Genomic DNA, 20,764 nt, shown 5'->3' with positions numbered 1-20,764 from the left:
ATAAATTATAAAGATACTATGATCCTATTTAGTTGCTTATAATTAATAGAAATGTGTCATTTGATGAATAGCAAGGGTTTTGTAAAGTGTCTGTGAACATGGAAAAGGATAAAGTGAGGACGTCGGAGTTTTTGATACAGAGTTTGGCTACCGCTATAAGTGAGTAACGGTTCTTTTTTGTTTTTGAAGTTTTTGAAAATAGGTGTTAGGTATTTTATCATTACCATCTTCTGAGCCTTTTCCCAACTATGTTGGGGTCAGCTTCCAGTCTTACAGGATCAAGTATTAGGTAAATGTGGTGAATAAAATTGGGATAAGGGTAGCAAATATGATGATGATGATACATGGTATTGTCGCAAGCCACTCAAATGATGGGACTCATTTTATATGCAGTTTGATGATTGAAGATGGTTTGATTAGGAAGGATCTGGTTACATTTAATGTCAGTTAGTTAACGTTTAAATATTGTTAAACTTAATTTTAACTTTAAACTAAAAAATAATATTATTACTAGGTAATCCTGCGTATTTTTCGTTGTGTAGAATTTATATTGTTGCGAACGTTTCTCTATTAGATGTTTTGCAATTTGCCAAATTATAAAAGGATTTAATTAACCCTACACCTTTAAACAAGCTACCTACAATTTTTTACGGCTTAACATTTATTCTAGTTGAAGCTAAAATCGAACTAGTTATTTATTTATTAGTAAAGGTACATCAACAGCTTTAGTTAACAAAAATATTAGGTTGTAACGAGTAAAGGGCTAAAATACATAATGTAGTCATGCTATGCAACTAACTACTTTGGCGTTTCGAAAGAGCTTTCATAGGCCTATTTGAAATAAAAAAAAAACGAATTTCATAGAGAGAGAATCACAATTAGAATACTTTCAATACAGTAGCATTTTTTTATAGCTAACTTAGCCACATTTCGGAACTTTGTGCAATATGTGCATATGACAATGCATGATCGTTTAATATCTCGTGATCAGAAAAACGTGCTTACATTCATACACCTTGCACTTATCTTGCATTCGTAGTAAACTATAACACGTGGCATTTCTTATCAATTATTCTATTTACTAGTAAATAATACTAATATTTAAGTAAATACGGATGATAGACAAAAGTAAATACGAGAAATGTCATTTCCTGATACGATACTATTACAGATTTTAGTAATTGAATATACTTGGATACTTAATATTGTCATTCAAAGATATTTTCAGAAAACTTCAGAATTTAAAAGAACTGAAATAAATATGATGATAAAAACGATCAGAGTTTGAGAGTGTTATAGATTGTTAAGTATTTATTTGAAAAATGGTAGATGATAGGCTATTTTTTCCGGCCGTAGGAACTAGAAAATCCTCCCAGGACGCGGGTGAAGCCGCGAGAAAGAACTGTCTAACATAAATATGTAAAGAATATGAATTTGTAATTATATCTAGGTAAAATTATTTAAGCAGATAAACCTCGAGATGGATTCAATCGTTTAATCTGATTTATTACGTACATTGTTCAGGAACTGCTTAAAAAACTGCATCACCGCTTCAATTTCATTTATTGCACGGATTGATCAGAAACTGCTCAATAAGCTTACAATCACCTTTTTATTTTCCAGTATGTTTCCAAGCATGTCAAACGGGCTTCGTGTCAGCCTGGCCATCGATCACCGTGGTGAACTTCCTCTCCAACGCCACGATGCTGTCTAGCCCCATGACTTCTCTGGACGTGTCTCTCCTGGGCAGCCTGCCGAACATTGGAGGGCTGATCATCAGCCCCTTCTGTGGGTACGCCTTTAACACGTTTGGGAGGAAATATGCTACTATGATGTTTACGTTGCCTTATGTTGTGAGTATGTTTTTGGGATTTGATTTTTTTGATACTACTGAGGTTTAGACGAAGGAGTCGTTTTTAGATGGCTCATAGCAGACCACTTTTAAGGTTTACATTTAAAAGTATTTCACTATCCCAATTCAAAGGCTAGAAAGTCTGAATAATTTTCTTATTTACTTTTGGAAACTGACACTAAAAATACCTAAAAAATGTACGGGATTATCGGTGTGATAAAGCGAATATTTTTTTAGTAAAACATATTTGCTTACTCCTGTGAGAGCGCAAACACTGCAACTACTTGCCGCCAAACGAAGACTAAATGAATACGTTAAACTTCTAAATTACAACTCAAATACACCATTGGTAGGTATCCACAATCTTACATACCTACTCTCATGTAAGTATAACTCTTTTTTCTCAATTCCAGTTCGCATGGCTAATAATTTCCTTAACATCAAGCATACCTCTCGTGCTCTCCGCAATGTGTATGGCCGGAGTCGGCATAGCTGGTCAGAACGTCGCCATCATCTACATATCGGAGATATCGCACGACTCCATCCGAGGCGGGCTCACTGCTAGCTCCGCTTCTGGATACTTCTTGGGTAAGTTAATAGCGATGTGTATAGCAGGAGTCGGCAGAGCTGGTCAGAATGTTGCCATCATCTACATATCGGAGATATCGCACGACTCCATCCGAGGCGGGCTCACTGCTAGCTCCGCTTCTGGATACTTCTTGGGTAAGTCAAAAGATTTTACTAGAAAAGGTTTTGGCAAATTAAGTCTCGGATCATAAAGTAAGTAGCCAGTACCATGGGCTGCGGGATTCTTCGCACGAGTCACCGCGATCATGGTAGAAAGGGCTTAAGAAGAAATATGGGTTTCTGTCAGTAAGAATTTGACACTTCCTCCCGCTGTACCCTGTGAGTCACTTGACAATTCCCCACAAAAAAAGAATATGTCGAGCGGTATGCAAATCAAAATCACCCAGATCACAGTAAAACTACTCGAGCTATCGTGATGATAGTAACTGGATTTTAAACTGAACTGTCCGTCATTTAAAACCTGTCAATGAACCCAGAAATTCTGCCAAGTAGTCATGCAACAGTAGCTTTTCACAAGAAATTGATAAGTCAAAAATTTCGATGAACCATACTCTCAATTTTACGAGTCATCATTTATTGAAACTAGGTATGCCATTTTCAACTCTATGTCTCTGACTTAAAGTTTATTTTCTTTTCCAGGCATTCTCATCACATACACCCTTGGCGGATACTTAACGTATATGCAAGTGATATACACACATCTGACGCTGTCCATACTATGCATACTACTGATCGCGCTACTCCCTGAGTCTCCTGTGTTCCTAGTACTTGTGGGGAGAGAAGAGGTAAGTTATTTAGTTACAATATTAAGGACCGATTTTTCAATCATCAGTTATAGTTGATTCGATCTGAGGAATAAAAAGTTTGACCTTAGAGTTAGACTTATTTTTAAACAAAAGCTGATCTTCAGATAATAAGTATATGGGGATTGAAAAATCGGCCCTTACGCTAACCATAATACCAACAATTCTGTTACATGGGTAAAGTTATTAATATCATGATAAGCCAGTCCTAACAAAATATCATGAATGGTTTCTCCAAAAAGGTAATGTAGAAGATGTCCAAATGATATAAGCGAATGCTTTAAGCAGCAATTTGACGTGCCTTCCAAAACCACGGAGGAACTCGTCATGACAAGATGTTCACTCATTCATGGACACACCAAGCGTTACTTATTCTTATGGCCAATCGTTCCGCATTACTGTTAATTAGTTAAGAGCTCCCTTTTCATCAAAATTTGTAAATAATATATTTTTAAAGTTTATGCTATTTGCAGGAAGCAGCAAAAGCAATAGCTTTCTACCGACACCTGGATGTCAAGTCCAAAGAAGTGGAAGCCGAGATAGCCAAGATAAGACTGCAGATGGACCCGAGACTAGAGACTTTATTAGAAGCTGACAATGGTTAGTAGTTTTACAACTCACTCTTTGCCACACTATGCAAAAAATAAAGTGAAAGACTGTAGTTGGCCAATTGGCAGTGTTGAGGACGACTTGGTCAATGCTTAATAGCTGATTTTAGAACCACCGACTTATTTTAGACGTAAAGTGTGTGAGAATGGGGACTGAGATATCATTTTAGGAACTGTTTACTTTTTCTAAATGAGTTCGACTGCTAAAATTAACTTATGTTCTAAGATTTAATTCTGCTTTTCATCATGGCAATAATAAGAACAAAGCTACAACGGAAAAATAACGAGCAAAGTGCCCAGCAGTGGAAGATCATATGTTGCGTTCAATAATCTGTCAGGCGTTACCAACACAAGTAATAGTACTGATTGCAGTAGTATTCAGATAGTAGTTTATTTAAACTCATCTGCCTTGCCTGTACCTAAAAGCCAGTGTTTTACATGGAGCGACTGCCTATCTGACTTTCTCAACCTAGTTAGGTTCCCGTTAGCATTTATCTTCGGGGATCCAATGTTTCACCGTAGGAGAAGACTTGTAGGATCGTGAACTTAGAATGAAATGCTCGTGAGGGTCCATCGGTGTTAGAGCTATTTTTGAACTTGTACTTTCTTTGCAATTTCATGGACTCTTCATCTACCTCGTGTCTTTTATCTATCATGTCACATGCACCTTTAGTCAGTAGTGACTTGAATGAAATCTGTGTTGGTTGTGGTTGTGTTGAATACATGGTCTCATGCGTCAAAGCTATTTACGTAGGTACAATATACGTACTGATTCTATAAGCTCCATCATCAATGACCTGTGTTAATGTTCATTCAGGTTTATAAATAGTACGTACATGATAATATTATCGATATTGCACCTACTGTCCTAATCAATGACGGCATTCATTCACCCACAAAAACGCAGCATATTATTATCATATCTATGTCATAAACCTACGTCAATTAAAGGCCTAATGTGTTTTCAATAGTTTTGATTCATTGTGAATATTTCGTGAGTCATGCCGAATGATTGACTTTTAATATTTTTGTCTATCAGTGACGTTGACTTTGTATGTCAGACAAGTTATGCGAACCACAGACACTGAACGGCATATGAGTCATCTTCTTCCTCCTGCCCTGTTCCCAATTTTATTTGGAGTCGGCGCAATATGTCATCCTCTTCCATTTTTCCTTCTCACTTGTGATACTGACACTCACTCCCTACCTATTCATGTCATCCATCTTTTCTTAGGTCTTCCTCTCCCTCTCCATCCATCTACAGTCATACTTACTTTGTTGCATGCGTATCATCCCTCCTCATTACATGGCATATGAGTCATCGTCAATCCAATTATGAACCCCAGTTGCCCCATGTGGGTCTTTTCGAAAATATGTTCAGGTCGGCTTCTAGTCTAACCGGGTGCAGTTGAGTACCATTAAGCTGAGTAAATTCTTTACTAGTGTTCTTACATTGGTCAGAAGCTTGGCATGTCAAAATTTGGTCAAGCTTAGTGTAGTGATACTGGTGGGATTTTTATATAACTGGAAATTATTAAAAAGCTTTTAGACAGTATATCTACAGAAACGTTGATATTCAGACTAAAAGTGGCTGTCGCTATCAGGAAGACATCCAAAAGACTTTTTAACAATAAGGATTATAATCTGTGCGTCAGACTAGAAGCGTCAGAGCCTAAGTAAGCATTGAATAAACACATTATGAAAAATAACTCGGCAGTTTTGAAGATCATTACCGGCATAAACGAGTAAAAAGAAATAACACACGTACACAATTCTGAGATAACTGTATATTACTGTATTTACTAAGAGATATCGTATATTTGCTAGTATTATCTGGGCGCCTAGTACTTGATGCGGGGGAAAACCTACGGTAATTAAAATATTGGGTGGCTAGCTTAAAAATGTTTGTGTTTCAAATAATTCGGCGTTATTAAAAGAATGATATTATATTATTTAATATTTTATCGCGGTTATTTAATTCATTAATGTGACGAAAAACATGTTTTCCTCTTAGTAACAATTCATGAAAATATATGAATACAATCCTTTTTAACCGACTTCCCAAAAAGGAGGAGGTTATCAATTCGGCCGGTATGTTTTTTTTTTTTCTATGTATGTACATCGATTACTCCGAGGTTTATGGACCGATTTACGTGATTCTTTTTTTGTTCGACTCGGAATAGCTGCCAGTTGGTCCCATAGTCATCAGGTCAGGATCTGATGATGGAAACCCTGAGAAATCGAGGGCAACCTTCGAAAGTTGTAGGCATACATAGGGTAAAAACTTGATACTCAGGTGTACGCCTAAAAGCACTATTCAACAATGAAGATTTGGAGCTGATCTGATGATGGAAACCAGAGAGGGTCGAGGGAACTCGACAACTGAATATGTAAACTACCTCGTGTTTGGGCTTAAATTATTTGTATTGACAAGACCTTTGCAACAGTGAAGGTTTGGAGCTGACCTGATGATGGAGACCAGAGAAAGTCGAGGGAACTCGACAACTGAATATGTAAAATACCTCGTATTTGGACTTATATTCTTTGTATTGATGAGAACTTCCCACTTGTATGGATAGTGACAACTATACGTATCACTGAAAAGCTTCAAATAAAAAACTTTGTTACAAAAAAATTAAACCGACTTCCCAAAACACTAAAAAGTAAAAAAAAAAACTATTTTTAGGTGCATCGGCCTAGAAGTCGGTGGCAAAATTAACTTAGTAACATCCATTAGACACCGACGTTTAATCGGTCGGTTTAATTTTTTTTGTAAAAAAGTTTTTGAATGAATCGAGTTAAAGAAAGCCAGAGATATGTTGTTATACAGTAAAAACAGACGATAATTAAACAGGGACACCTTGTTAGACTCGACGTTCTTATTTATCTTTTTTTGTTTTAGATCCAGAAGTGCTTGGTGAACTAGTAGAAAAGACATTAGAAGTTCCAGTAGAAAGAAAGAGTGAATCAGCATGGAAACACTTTAGTAAGTTACACTTTAGTTTTCTTTAACCAAACCCTCCAAACCAAAACATCTTTAACCCAAGTGAAATTAGTTCAACGACCAACCAGTATTCCATTTTTATTATGTCACGAGCAAAATCATCCTCATAAACCCATGGAATGTCTCTAAAAGGCCAGTACAAAAACTTACCCATGAACGATTACTTTAGATACCCTCGGGGCCATTTATAAAATCTTCATAACTTACCAATTGTTTCTAAAGTTACCCCAATTTTTCTTCAACAGAAAAATCAAAATCTTCAAAGCGTGCTCTAGCAACAGTTCTGATCATCATGGCTCTATCCATCATGATGGGTTGCGTGGTCCTCCAAGTGTATGCTGAGCCGCTGTTCAAAGAAGCTGTGCCAACTATGCCAGCTAACCAGTGCGCCATATTCTTGGCTCTGGACTTTCTGGTGGCCAGTATTTTGTGTGTGCTGGCTATTGACAGGTTTGGGAGAAAGGTAAGCAAGAATTTCATTTACTTGAACAAGCTAATCTGTTGAACTACTGGGCTGATTAGTGATGAATAAAACCGCTGGTTAAAGCTAGTAAATCATTAAAATTTTAAAACAAAATTGATTGAACAAACTGGAATTACTTAGAGTTACTCAAAATTCTAAATGTAAATTCTGTTTTGAAGAACATTTCATCCATAATTTTGTGCATAGCAAATTAGCCATAGAGGATTACAGTTTAACGTTGTATTTCTGACGTCAGAGGTTTGGAAGCTCTTAAATGATGTCAACGTATTCGTTACATGGTACTAGGTTTTCTGCAGATTCTGTCATAACATCTTATCTGCAATCTCTTTCATCATCAATAAAGTCATATTTATTTTCTTTTGTCCCCCCAACAGTTCCTCCTAATCCTCACCGCAGCAGGGTCTGGGATCTGCACAGCGCTCCTGGGAGCTCAACTGCAATACCACTGGGCTCCGGCCTGGTTCACTGTGTTCTTAATATACGGGTTCAGCTTCGTGTTCACGCTGGGCTGTGCGGTCATACCGTTTGTGTTGACCGCTGAAGTTTTCTTGCCTGAGGTTTGTATCATAATTCTAACCGTCAGTTGCACAAAGCTCTATTAAAGTTAAAACTTCTTAAAATCTATTGCTGACTCTTTCTTTGTCGACTAGATAAAAAGTGTCAGCAATAGATTTAATGACGGTATGTCTGAATTCTTGGTCTGAAATTAAAAGGGAGAGACCTTTCCTCCTCGTCTTTTGCTTAACAAAAGGACTAGTCAGGCTAGGAAAACAAAATAAAGCAAAGCTGACTGTAAATCTTCTTAAATAAAAGATTAAAAACAATAAGTGCTGATTCATATATGAATGGATATAACCTAAGATCTGTACAACCTTAACATGCAAATAAATATTTTGAGTTTGAGTTTGAGTTATAACTTTATATTAGTTTAGCATCAGATAATTTTCTGCAAAATTATTTTCCTTCATACATTTTACTATCATAAAGCGTTTTCCTTTAATAAAATCGTCTTTAACTTATCTCGCTGATGATTTTAAATTGAGGTAAAACATTTAGTTCTTAACAATTTTTTGGATGGTGGATTTTCCAAACCACGTGGATTTCCGTAAAATCTTTCCTTCCATAATTTATCTTCCTTAGGACTTATAAATTGTTGACATTCCAGGTACGAAGCTTCTGCAACAGTGTCGTGATGGCATTCACGTGGGTGTTCAACTTCATCACACTAGTCATCTTCAATCCCCTCGTGGAAGCCGTGGGGTTAGGCCCAGTCTTCTACTTCTTCTCTATCATCTGCTTCATTGGAGCAGTCTACAGCCAGTTCTGCGTCCCTGAGACCAAAGGGTTATCCGCTGATGCCATCCAAGCGTTGTTCTTGAGAGAAAGAAGACAGAGTATTAAAAGTAATAGGAGTATTAAGAAGTAGGGGAAGAGGATGAGGGATTGTGCAATCGTTGGTGGTTGTTGGAACCAACATTTGTTAAGTTTGCAATGTTTTGTTTGCGCGTGATATTTTTTTTATTGGAATAAATGGTTTTTTGTTATATAGTTTGAGTTGTTTTATTATTTGACTTTATGAAACTGAAATAAGCTTACTAAAGTTATAAAAGATAGGAAGTTTATACTGAAAGTATCATCGGTTATTTTTAGTACAAAACTCTTGGCTGGACATTAAAATTAGTGTAGAGATTGAAAATGCGTGTTATAAAAAACTATATACAAAAGTTTTGAAACCTGTTGGTTTGTTTAGTTATCATTTTATGAATGAAAAGAAAGGAGACAAGGGTGACGATGTTAATGCAAGTCATGAATGTCAGTACATAGGAGTATATGAAACAGCTAGCACAATTATCAAGACAAGCTAACGTACAGACGCCAGCAGGTCAACCTATCTAAACCTTTCAAATTTCAACAATCGAACATTAACCTTCCACTATTGTGATAAGGTTGAAAATCTATTGAAGTCATGCCAACTCCAGTGCATTCGCATTTGAGATAAAGAGAACTTAAAATAGCAAGTTCTACGTCGCGCTAATCAGGTAACAACAAATTATCTAAGTTAGTCTGCAAATATAATATTATCTTAGATTTATACTGCTCTATTTTGACGTCGCGAAAGTAATCTTGTAGGGTGAATACTACAATTATCAGTACTGAGAGAATGTAAAAATTCTGTGATTTACGCAAAAGTTAAAAGCTGACGGTACTAATAGATGACGAAGCTCTTTATCATACAAACTTTTATATATTAAATGGATTTAAGCATGTTAAATTATTTTAAGGTCCGAGGATTCCGTACGGATAAACCCCAAATTCTCGAAATATTTAAATATTTTATTTTGTCTAGTTATTATCGTCTACTTATTTATCCATAAAGCCCATGATAAACATTGTGAAGGATCAATATTGTTCTATCCGATGTTTTCGCTATGATGAACAAAGTCAAAAGCTTTGGTCAGATCAAAAAGTTGCCAATATTATCTCATAGTTGATTGACCAAAATATGGCTTCGCGAAATTGTCCAATTGTCTACAAAATGAATCCTTAGAAATTGTATGTTATTACTTTGACTTTGACCATGAAAGCCTACATTGGTTTGTAGTGATTCAGACATTTCACTTTGATCTAGTGGTTAAAATTAGTTAGAGGTAAGCCTAAAATTATTTTATTGGCTGAGTTGTCATCTGAGCTCAACATTTAATCTCTGCTTATAAATATAAATAACTTCCCTGTCCCGTCCGATTGTTTAACTATTGAGTCTACATTTTGGACAGTCATCATCTCCCGAGCCTTTTCCCAACTATGTTGGGGTCGGCTTCGTGGACAGTGAAGTGGTTAAAAATTAAAACGATTCTCAGTAACTAATCACAGTTCCCACGCCCATCAACAAATGGAACAACATTGTGCAACATTATCATATTTTCTGCCAAAATATACATACAAAGCCCTCTCAAGCACAAAACTAAAACCACGGAGTGAGGAAAGATGGCGGAGATGCTACAGTGAAGGTAGGTTAGATGCCTTCTTGCAGGTGAAATACCTATGGACGGAGAGCATGACCAAAACGACCAGTTACGAGTGAACTGACGAGGTGTTCGGGTCTTGGAGACATCTGTCAACGGTTTTTGGTATTACAATAACAGGTCGGGTCCAAAGAAGGGGTATAAGGGCGAAAACAGTGACGTTCCTCGTTCCTTGATCACTCGCATTTTGGCGCTCTACTTTATCAGGATATTTTCCGTTACGGCACCTCCGTTAGTTATTCTGTTCTCCATGACTAAAACCCTTAAACTAAATCAAATATAAATCACCCATTAACCAACATTAATGCGTGATAACAACCTTTTAGATAACACTATTATTACCACTTATTACGAATAAATCGTCATTTTTATCGTGAGACTTGAACTGGTCCTCCTACCCTCCGCTATCATTTACGCTATAATAAAGAGTAATGAGTTATTTACTTAGTAAATCCTTACTTCTTTATATTGTGTAACTGTTTCTAAAGTCTCATTTGATCCGAGTTCTTTGTGATACAACATGGATAGTGACAAAGTGACTGTGAGAGGATTTTTAGTGCAAGGAGTTGCGACTTTGGCAAGTTAGTATCTGATGTTAATGGCATTATTCAGTGGTTCAATATAGAAATGGATGTTGATACGATGTGTGACAGTGTTTGTGCAGTAAATAACAATATTGTGAAGATGGAAATAGATGTAGGAATCGTAATAGATAAAGGTTTTATTGTGATCAAAGGTTTTGTTGATAAAATTGGTGATTGCGATAATGTTAATAAACAAGAGATTATTTGCAGTGATTTGAGTGACTAGAAAAAGCTTAAAGTGCATATTGTGATGACGTAGTTAAGTACAGAGTAGACTATTTGGGGAAAAATATTCTAAGAGTGGCGTGCACTTAGAGAGGCCTATGTCCAGCAGTGGACTGCGATAGGCTGATGATGATGATGATGATTCTAAGATTTGGATACGACTGTGAGTGTGAAAGAAGATGAATGAAAGCGTATTTGTAAGGACAGGTTTAAACAATAAACAAGTGATCGAAAAAAAAATACCACCATCTTCTGCTGTACAGAAATGTGTATATTTGTAATTGTGTATGATGGATTGCCTGAAAGATGACATGAATAGGAAGGGAGTGAGTGTCAGTATGACGAGTGACAGAGAAAAATGGAAGAGGATGACATATTGCGCTAATCCTAGGTAAAATTGGGAACAGGGCAGGAGGAAGAAGGAGATTTGTAATTATGTACTAGAATGAAAGTATTAGTCGAAATATTAAAACTGAGACTACGTATCAGGTAAAACCACGAAAAACAGCTAGCAATTACATTCAGTAATAAGAGTAAAACCTATGTAAATAAAACAAACTCAGTTATCTATGATTAGGATTTCCCAGTTAGATAGGGAACGGTTATTTTTATGTCAAACGACAATAACATGTGAGTAATATCTAGGTAAATACCGTAGAGTAAGAATATAGACTAAGACTTTTAAATATGGTCCAAAACTACGTTAAGCTACATTTCTATATCGTTAATCAAATCTATAGACACTTTTTGATAAGCAAACTAGATGCTTTGTGAGATCTAACACTTATAAACTCTGCGTGATAAACAATGCGCTATATGTAAAATGTGAAACGCCTACACAAAATGTAATAGCAATGCGTAAAGAAGTGCTTGCATTAAAAGTTGATCAGGCGTCTATGTTTTATCAAAGTAGGGAAAGACTTAACACATGCTAACTCTATGCGTGTCTACGTTTTTAACACGATTTAATTTTTTATCAAAATTTAATCATAGATTTAACACGACCTCACTGTGAACTAACACATGAGAAACTATCGCAAAATTGTTAAAAATTTAATTAAAAATTACCAGTATCTTGAAAGAAACACACTGCAAATTACTGTTATGAACATTCCATTCATGACGTAGGCACTAAAACTAGATATGTGTCTTAATAAATTCCCTAGCCATATGGCCTTACTAAAAAAACTTCATCTGTTGAACACGGCTGCAAACCTCGGACCATCGGACCTCGGACCTTATTTCAACGTCATAATCTGTCATTTTTAGACACATGTTCAACAGAAGTTTAGAAATGGTTCGACGGATATAGTTTAACTGTTGGCTCTGCATCTTGGTCAGTGAAGTGGCTAAAACATACACCAGTAACAAATTTTCACCCACCTTTTTCTCTTTCCAGTCTCCTACCTCGCAACCCTCACAGGCTTAGTCTTCTCCTGGCCCTCCTACAATGTGGCGAACTTCATGTCGAATGACACAGTGCTCTCCGAGCCCATGACTTCAGTCCACGTGTCACTGTTGGGCAGTTTGACCAATGTTGGCGCCATGTTGGGGACGCCGTTCTGCGGGTATATTGTGAATTGGATGGGGAGGAAGTATAGTGCTATGCTTTTTGGATTGCCTTTTGTGGTGAGCTGGTTTTGGATTATAGTGGTTTTGAATTTCTTGACTAATTTCATTGATTGGCGTGTTGTGTGTTGTGTCCAACACAACTAGCGTAGGAGGTTTCGCGGCTACTGGACTGCCGGCTCGCGTTCCATTGTTTTTGTTCCAAGTATTTGATGCATGTGTCACTAAACCATAATGTAGTTTTTTATTCTGAAAGAAAGAAAAACCATTTATTTTACACACACATTCTCAGACATTCTTTCAGAAGCAGCCTTAATTCTGCACTAGTGTCCTTTGAATGGTAAAGAGAATGTTCATTATACGTTTAACTGTAACCACAACAAACGAATAATTGTACAAATGTACAGTACAATGTAAACAATCAGAAGGAAATAGATGTACCTACTTGTTATTTCTTCAGTACTAACAGACATTTTCTCTCTCCCACAGCTCACCTGGACGATAATCTCAGTGACTTCATCAGTGCCTTTAATCCTCACAGCCATGGCTCTAGCAGGCTTCAGCACAGCCGGACAGGCAATCTCTTCTATATACATATCAGAGATCTCTCAAGACTCCATACGAGGAGCCATGATGTCGACCATAGTATCTTCATATTTCCTCGGATTGTTGATATCATATATCTTCGGAGGGTATCTGAACTATGATGTGGTGGTCTACCTTCATTTGTCAATGTCGGTTCTGTATCTGGTGATGTTGGCGCTTCTGAAGGAGTCTCCGGTGTTTTTGATGCAGAGGGGAAGGGAGAAGGTATGTATGTGTTTGATTTTTTTGAATAAAGTTAGTTAAAAAACTGCGTGTGTACATAAGCTTATGATGATGATAATTAGTGCAAAAAACACCCGTAGGCTCATAAATATTAGAGTCTTTAGATTAATTTCAATCTTTGTAGATTGTTGCTATAATCTAGTTCTCAAAGTCATAATGGACCTTGCTAGATTTTGAACCTGAATTCAGTATTCCTAAGCTTGAGAAATGTCTACCAAACATTCCAACTTCACACAGGCCTGAAATAAAATAAACATATTCATAATTACTGTTTAAGTAGTTCTTATGTGTTACAATAGATGGCGTTGGTTACCTTGTTATTATTTCTAACAAAAAAATATTATACTAGTAATGATTAATTTTTAAAATTCTCGTACAGTTCATTTATCGATAATCGTTGAAAAATTTGATGTAGGTATATTATGATTTATCATATTTTCAGCAGTTAGCTACCTCTTATTTTATGCAACTAAAAACACGACAATATCCCAACTGACTTCAACTTTCCAAAAGCTTTCTTCTGATCTAAAGCCCATTGTTTTAGGAAGCGGCAGAGTCCATAGCTTTCTACCGGCAAGTGAAGGTGACCTCCAAAGAAGTTGAGGTGGAAATAGCCAAGATCAGGCTCCAGTTGGACCCCAGGCTTGAGAAGATTCTGGAAGGAGAACATGGTAAGTAGATTCCACTATTGATTCCACACACTTATTTACTAACCCAACAAATTGAGAACATCAACAATCGAAATACCCTCAATTTTAAGAGTAGACAGACAGATATATTCTATATGTAGACCAATTTAAATTACAAAAAAAAAATTGTTACAGCCTTTTTATCGTCCCATTGCTGGGCATAGTTCTCCTCTCACACGGAGAAGGATTGAGCATTAACCACCACGAATGCTCAATGCGAGTTGGTGATTTCAGACTATCTAATCCAGGTTTCCTCAAGATGTTTTATTTTACCTTTTTATCAGCCATTGGCGTCTAAGATATACTTAGAAAGTACATACAAACTTAGAAAAGTTCCATTGGTACTTGCCTGACCTGGAATCGAAACCGCGCGGCTGGTCCTTTACCCACTAGGCCACCACAGCAAAAATGTAATTACAAAAAGTACAAAAAAAAGATTGAAATAATTTATAGTTTAGATGACCGCCTATTGTAGGCGGTCTTATGGCTGAAAACAGATGGCTAGAACGTAGTGCCTGATGGCCCTTTCACGTACTTATCTGATTGCTGTCCAATCCAATTACATTTTGATAGCGTGTCTGTATGTATCTGCGACTACAACAGTGCCTGAGTGACTCTTCTTAAGTGTTTTCTGCGACCGAAGTGCAATTTGAAGGATATTAGATAGATATAAAATTAAAAAAAGAAAAACTACACATTTAGAATTTAGATGACATAATGGGCGGTCTTACAGACAACCTTTGGATGGATTGAGACGAAAGGGAATAAATTAAATAACGTTATTGTTCTGCGTCTATGTTCTAGTTTACCTTCACATAGTTGACGGCTGTAACTAGCTACTATTACATCAAAATAAGCCGACATAATAACAGCACCACACGATATGAGATAACAACATTTGTTCAAATCACATGGACGATGTATTTGCTAATTTTAGTTATGTAAAGTTAAATACATTATTTGTATAATATGATAGTGAAAATTGCGATGTTCTGAGTATTTTTCAGGCGAGATCATTGTACTAGGCCGTATATAATAAGGACAGAACATGTTAATGAAATTGACAAAGCATTGTAAAGTTGAACTTGATAGAATTATGTCTAATGAAATTCCTAACGACAGAAAAGAAAATTACATATAACACAAAAAAGCACAAGTTCCTTGTTAAAATAGTAATTAAAGAGAACAACGAAATAAAGAAAAATAATTTGACTGGTAATGCTATTAAAGAAGACGCTGTCAGTTCACGTTCAATAGTGCAATGGGTGGAAATCGAACTAACAACCTCTGGAGCTACTGACTGACACCGTAGCACTAGAGCTTTTGCTCCTTTCGAGTAATTCTTTGTTCGTATGGTCTCAACGCAATGTAGGACATTTATAATAGCCTATTCATCAAAGTAGGTGTGTGTTTCATTCACTGAATCATTAATACCTAGGTACATATTGTTTGACAATCTCTGCTCTGTGCATAGATCGTCATCTATTTTAGCCTATCTCGTCTCCACCCTCGTCCTCAGTATTTGTATTTCGTCAGCTTTTCAAATATTAAACACAGGGTTGATAAGTCGAACTGTCTACCGCCCCAATGACGTCAATTTTCTTTATGTTGTACTAATTCAGTAGATAACACTTTATGGAAATTTTCGCAGCCATTAAGAATTCCACGTGGATCTGTAGGAATTGACATTGCAAAACCTTTTTTTTGTGTGTCTGATGTTGCTGTGACATTGAGATTTAGGAAAGATATGTTTTCCGAAATTAGTGGGATCACTAGAAGTAGAAATCAGTAGGGTTGAAGTCAAAAAGGGGGGACCTTTGGACAGTAGTGAAATAGTACAGGCAGGCAGAAATAAAATGGACGTATATTCTTTACGTGAAAAATTAATTGGGCAATGATCTATGGTCGCTGGTATTAATTTATTCCGATATGAAAGCTGATCCACTTATAATAGGCTGTTAATTATAATAGAAATAGCACGACATTTTCAACTATACGGAACGACATTTTCACAACTCATTCATGACTTGATTTTATCTTGAAACAAGGAATTGACTTTCCGTGACGTCAAACTTAAAGTCAGTTTTATAAAACAATTGAATTCAGCAAATATGTGAATGTGAATATAATTTCGAAGTTTATTATTAGGCATACAAGTAATAGTCCTTTATGAGTCTCTCGTGACTTTATGTAACCGGAGTAACACTAGATACACCTTGTATGGCATTGTCATAAAGTATATATATTTAAATGATTCAATTGTGTATGACGTTAATATGTTAATTGATATGCAATATAGTGATATTTTAATGGGCGTAATTTGTCACACCTATTTTCTGTAGGCGTGTAATTGTGTATTGGATTTGAAAAGGGTTTTAAGAGAAAGTAGAGAACTAAATATACCAAGACAGAATTTTCATTCAAGGTAGCTGAATGATAACTAATTTAGATGAAAAGCCTCTAGCGCGATGCGAACCAATTTAACTACTCGGGAGATAGCCCCAACATTCCTTTTACCTTCGGTGGTCCATTGGCCATTGAATTTATTGAAAAACTGAAGGAATGCTTTGTTTCAGATGTGACAATTACAAAGGAGTTGATAGACAGCCAACCACCAGCGCCAAAGCTCTCAGAATGGCAGTTCTTGAGTAAGTTTAACTTGGTTTAACTAAACTAAAACGTATGTATGTTCGTACATTCAGAGCAAAGTGGCTTTGGGGATACTGAGTTCAGAATCTGTACTAATACCAGTAGTAAACTTTGATTGGGACATTACGTAAATTTCACGAAGTTGACAACCTCACATGCATGATATATGGCTTTGCAAATACGTATGTACATTTTGTCTTTAATGGCAAATATTTTTGGCGTTGTGATCCGTTGCAGTAAAAAAAATACAGAAGTGGTTTTCTTAAAACGTTAAGCCCAAATAAAGTACCAACCCAAGTTAGTGTTTCGAGGACTAAACGAAACGATTGAAACCATGAAGCAGAGCTAGTACAACGATAAAATCGTGGGCCGACCGGCGCACGAGTCGCTGCAAATAATTCAGCCAAGATACAACGCTAAACACCAGCTTATTCAATAAACTACTACTTACTGGCTCGTAAAGAATATGTCTAGATCTAGATTATTGTTCTGTACTTTATAGATTTGTAAAGGTACAGCAAAAATAGCTTTATTATTTTAGTTATGTTAGAAACTAAATAAGAACAGCAACATTTTTGAGTGGACGACATTATTGTCTACTCTGAAATAATAATTAATCAAAAAAGATAATCTTAAAAAATAGCAGAATATCACTAAGTAGTTATGAAATATACAATATAGTATATAATATAGTAGTAGTAATGATTAATGCTCAATCTTTCTCCTTGTGAGAGGAGGCCTGTGCTCAGCAGTGGGACGATGAAAAGGCTGTAACAGATAACAGTTATGAAATAAAGTCGCTTTTTCTGTCCCTTTGTAGTAGTCCCCTGTGAGTTTTTTAACAGAATAAAAATACTGTTATCCCATTTGAAGCCGGGACAGGTCGCTAGTATATAATATATGCAGAATGCAGAGAAAACTAGTAAAAAACTTTTACAATATTTTCAGAACAATCCCAAACTTCAATGAATGCACTAATGACGAGTCTAGCGTGCATGGCGACGATGATTCTCATGGGGAACATAGCGCTACAAGTGTATGCTGAGACGCTGTTCAAGGAGGCAGTTCCTCTGATGGACTCCAACCAGTGCTCCATATTCCTGGCGATAGACTTGCTGGTGGCGAGTGTGCTGTGCTCGTTCGTTATTGACAAATTTGGGAGGAAGGTGAGTACAGATTTGTTGTAGAAGGGACATAGGATATGTTTCAAAGATCAAGTAATGGTAGATAATGGAAATGGGGAGATAGCACTGTTCGTGATAAGGATAGGGGTTATTTTAGCATTTCCGTCAAAGTCATGAATCTAACACAATTAAGTGCTAGAGATTTAAACGAAGTAATTTGGCCACCGTGGATAATCCATTTGTCTTTATCACTTGAATGTTTGTAATTACAAAATTATGAGCTTTCGCAAGCCTGGAAGTTCGGTGACTGTCTTGAAGTTGAGCAAAATTGGTGTTGCATAAAAAAAATACATTTCTCAAGTGTATCTCTAATATCCCATCGACATTATTCAATACCCAAAGTACCAGGCTACCATAAACCTCTTGGATTACTTGTTCCAGTTTCTGATGATTAGCACATCATTCTTCGCAAGCGTCTGCACGATGGTACTAGGAACTCAGATCCAATGGCACTGGGCTCCCCACTGGTTCACGGCCGTCACCATCTATGTGTACAGCTTTATCTTCAACGTGGGGGTCGCTGTGATTCCTTATGTCCTCAGTGCTGAGTTGTTCTTGCCTGAAGTGAGTATCTTAGTATCTTTACCATTCTATTGTTCATTATTATCATTTGTTGGGTGTATATTTGCAACGCCTGAAAAGGGCCGTTAAGCCATCATCATCTGCCTAGTTTTTTTCCAACGTGTCGGAGTCAGCCTACAGTCTATCAGGATGCGGCAGTATTTTGCAAGGAGCGACTGCCTATCTGGCCTCCTCAACCTAGTTACCCGGGCACCCCAATACCTCCAGGTAAGACTGGTTGTCAGACTAGTAAGTCTACTAGGAAGCCAGTAGCCCTCAATGATAGAATGACATAAGCTGTACTTACTATTTATTAATAAGAACACCTGTTGTACCTTAACAAGCAATATTTTGACTGGGAGTTTATCAACTGTTTCCTTTGCTTAAAATTCAAAGCTAAACTACTAAATAATAATGCATGTACTCTTGCAGTTTTAGATTATATCTATGTTTTATTTAAATTAAGATGACATTCGTTGATTGAATGGAAAAATAATCACAAATTCAAATCTTATCACTCAATGTTAAGAGACATAGAAACTGGTTTGTTTAGCGATAAAAAATGTTCAAAAATTTATCTATTGCAAGCAGTACTATTTGCTCAATATATCAGTGTCTTCTTTAAAGATATTATAAACATCGTCACAACTCCACGTGGACACTTCGCAACATCAAATCAAATTCACCGAACAATACTAGATAATATCAATGATCTCATCAGTACTTGTTATTGATTCAATATCTTAATATTTTATCTCTATCTGAACGTGGTACACTTCCGAATAAAAATCTGGGTCACGGTTGTATCGGGAATCCCTTTGAAGAGTTTTCAAATCTATTCATCTTCATCTAGAATCTCATCCTGCTATCCTTAACCTACTGCGCCAGAAATATTTAATAGGCCCAAACATTATTTACATTACCATTTATTCATTTCATTGCAAAAAAATATTCCAAAAATTATATCAAACAGCACTCCAAGTGCAAGAGTTTGCATATTCTTAAGAAACGATAACACGAGACGTACTTTTCCAAATATTTTCAAGTCACCGTGATCATTATAGAAACTGGCGATATCATCTAAAATATGATTAAATCCTTCTTCCAGGTCCGAGGGCTCTGCAGCAGCATAGTCATGGCTAGCGGATGGGCCATGAACTTCGTCACTATGGTCATATTTACCCCAGTCGTCGAAGAAGTAGGATTTGCACCACTATTCTATGCATTCTCAGTAGTTGGCTTCATAGGAGCTGGTTACTGCGTCTTCTATCTACCAGAAACCAAAGGATTATCTGTAGATGCCATCCAAGCTTTGTTTGTGAAGAAGAGTAAGAGAAAAGCATTAGAATTAAGTTAGAAATTGATGTTGTTCATGATATTTTAGGTAGCATTTTTGTTATAGATCATACGCCTTATCGGTCACAATTCGTTACGTGTAGTCTGGTGACTTATTACGCTTAATCTGGTGACTTTTTCTCAGTCTGGTGACTTACAGTTGGTCTGGTGACTTACGAGTTTGGTCTGGTGACTTTTTCAATGTCAGTTGGCAGCATTTAATGTTTTAAATGTCTAAGATAAGGTTTATCTAAACAGTGAAATACATGTTTGTGAAATATGTGATTGTTGCGAAATAATTTCGTCATATTGTAGTGAGATGAAAATCAAAGGATTTACGAATAAATTTTCCTTGAGATAGTTATGTTAAACATAAGGTGCAGTCCATAATAGTATGTAAAATCTCATATAAACGTAGTTAAGCTTTAATAAGGGAATGTGAATGTTCATCTTAATAAATTGATTTAAAATGTATGTCAATTAAGTCCTTAGAATGATTAGAAAATGAAGCATAATAAATAAGTAATACAGAGTTTAACTTTAGATCCCTTTTATTGGTGGTGGGATATCGATAAAGTGCTAGTCTTTTGTCTTCTAGCTTTAAAACGGAAACGGAATTTGAAAGTTAGTGTTGTTTAAAAGCCAAGTTCGACTTAATGATTGCTGAATTTTGAAAGATAAGACCAGTTGGCTAGTTTAAGTGTTGAATTTGTAATAGTTCTGTAATTATACGATTTAGAATTAGGGGATCTGAAAAATATATTTGATTTAAATCCTC

The 20,764-nt window shown here is 36.3% G+C and overlaps 2 protein-coding genes across 2 annotated transcripts; both read left to right on the top strand.

Moving 5' to 3' along the window:
* Positions 1 to 8,888, top strand: LOC110377113 (facilitated trehalose transporter Tret1). Its single transcript, XM_064041558.1, has 9 exons — positions 1 to 159; positions 1,624 to 1,853; positions 2,266 to 2,575; positions 3,080 to 3,225; positions 3,717 to 3,843; positions 6,754 to 6,837; positions 7,101 to 7,318; positions 7,714 to 7,896; positions 8,505 to 8,888. The coding sequence occupies exons 1-9, from the start codon at positions 99 to 101 to the stop codon at positions 8,763 to 8,765; spliced, it is 1,620 nt and encodes a 539-aa protein (XP_063897628.1). The 5' UTR covers positions 1 to 98; the 3' UTR covers positions 8,766 to 8,888.
* Positions 8,889 to 10,782: 1,894 nt separating this feature from the next.
* Positions 10,783 to 20,764, top strand: LOC110377100 (facilitated trehalose transporter Tret1). Its single transcript, XM_021335800.3, has 8 exons — positions 10,783 to 10,943; positions 12,571 to 12,800; positions 13,230 to 13,550; positions 14,113 to 14,239; positions 16,834 to 16,905; positions 17,855 to 18,072; positions 18,472 to 18,654; positions 19,760 to 20,764. The coding sequence occupies exons 1-8, from the start codon at positions 10,883 to 10,885 to the stop codon at positions 20,006 to 20,008; spliced, it is 1,461 nt and encodes a 486-aa protein (XP_021191475.3). The 5' UTR covers positions 10,783 to 10,882; the 3' UTR covers positions 20,009 to 20,764.

The sequence above is a fragment of the Helicoverpa armigera genome, chromosome 25 (assembly GCF_030705265.1).
Source record: "Helicoverpa armigera isolate CAAS_96S chromosome 25, ASM3070526v1, whole genome shotgun sequence".
Classification (NCBI taxonomy): Eukaryota; Metazoa; Arthropoda; class Insecta; order Lepidoptera; family Noctuidae; genus Helicoverpa; species Helicoverpa armigera.
This window is presented reverse-complemented; position numbering and strand designations above follow the sequence as displayed.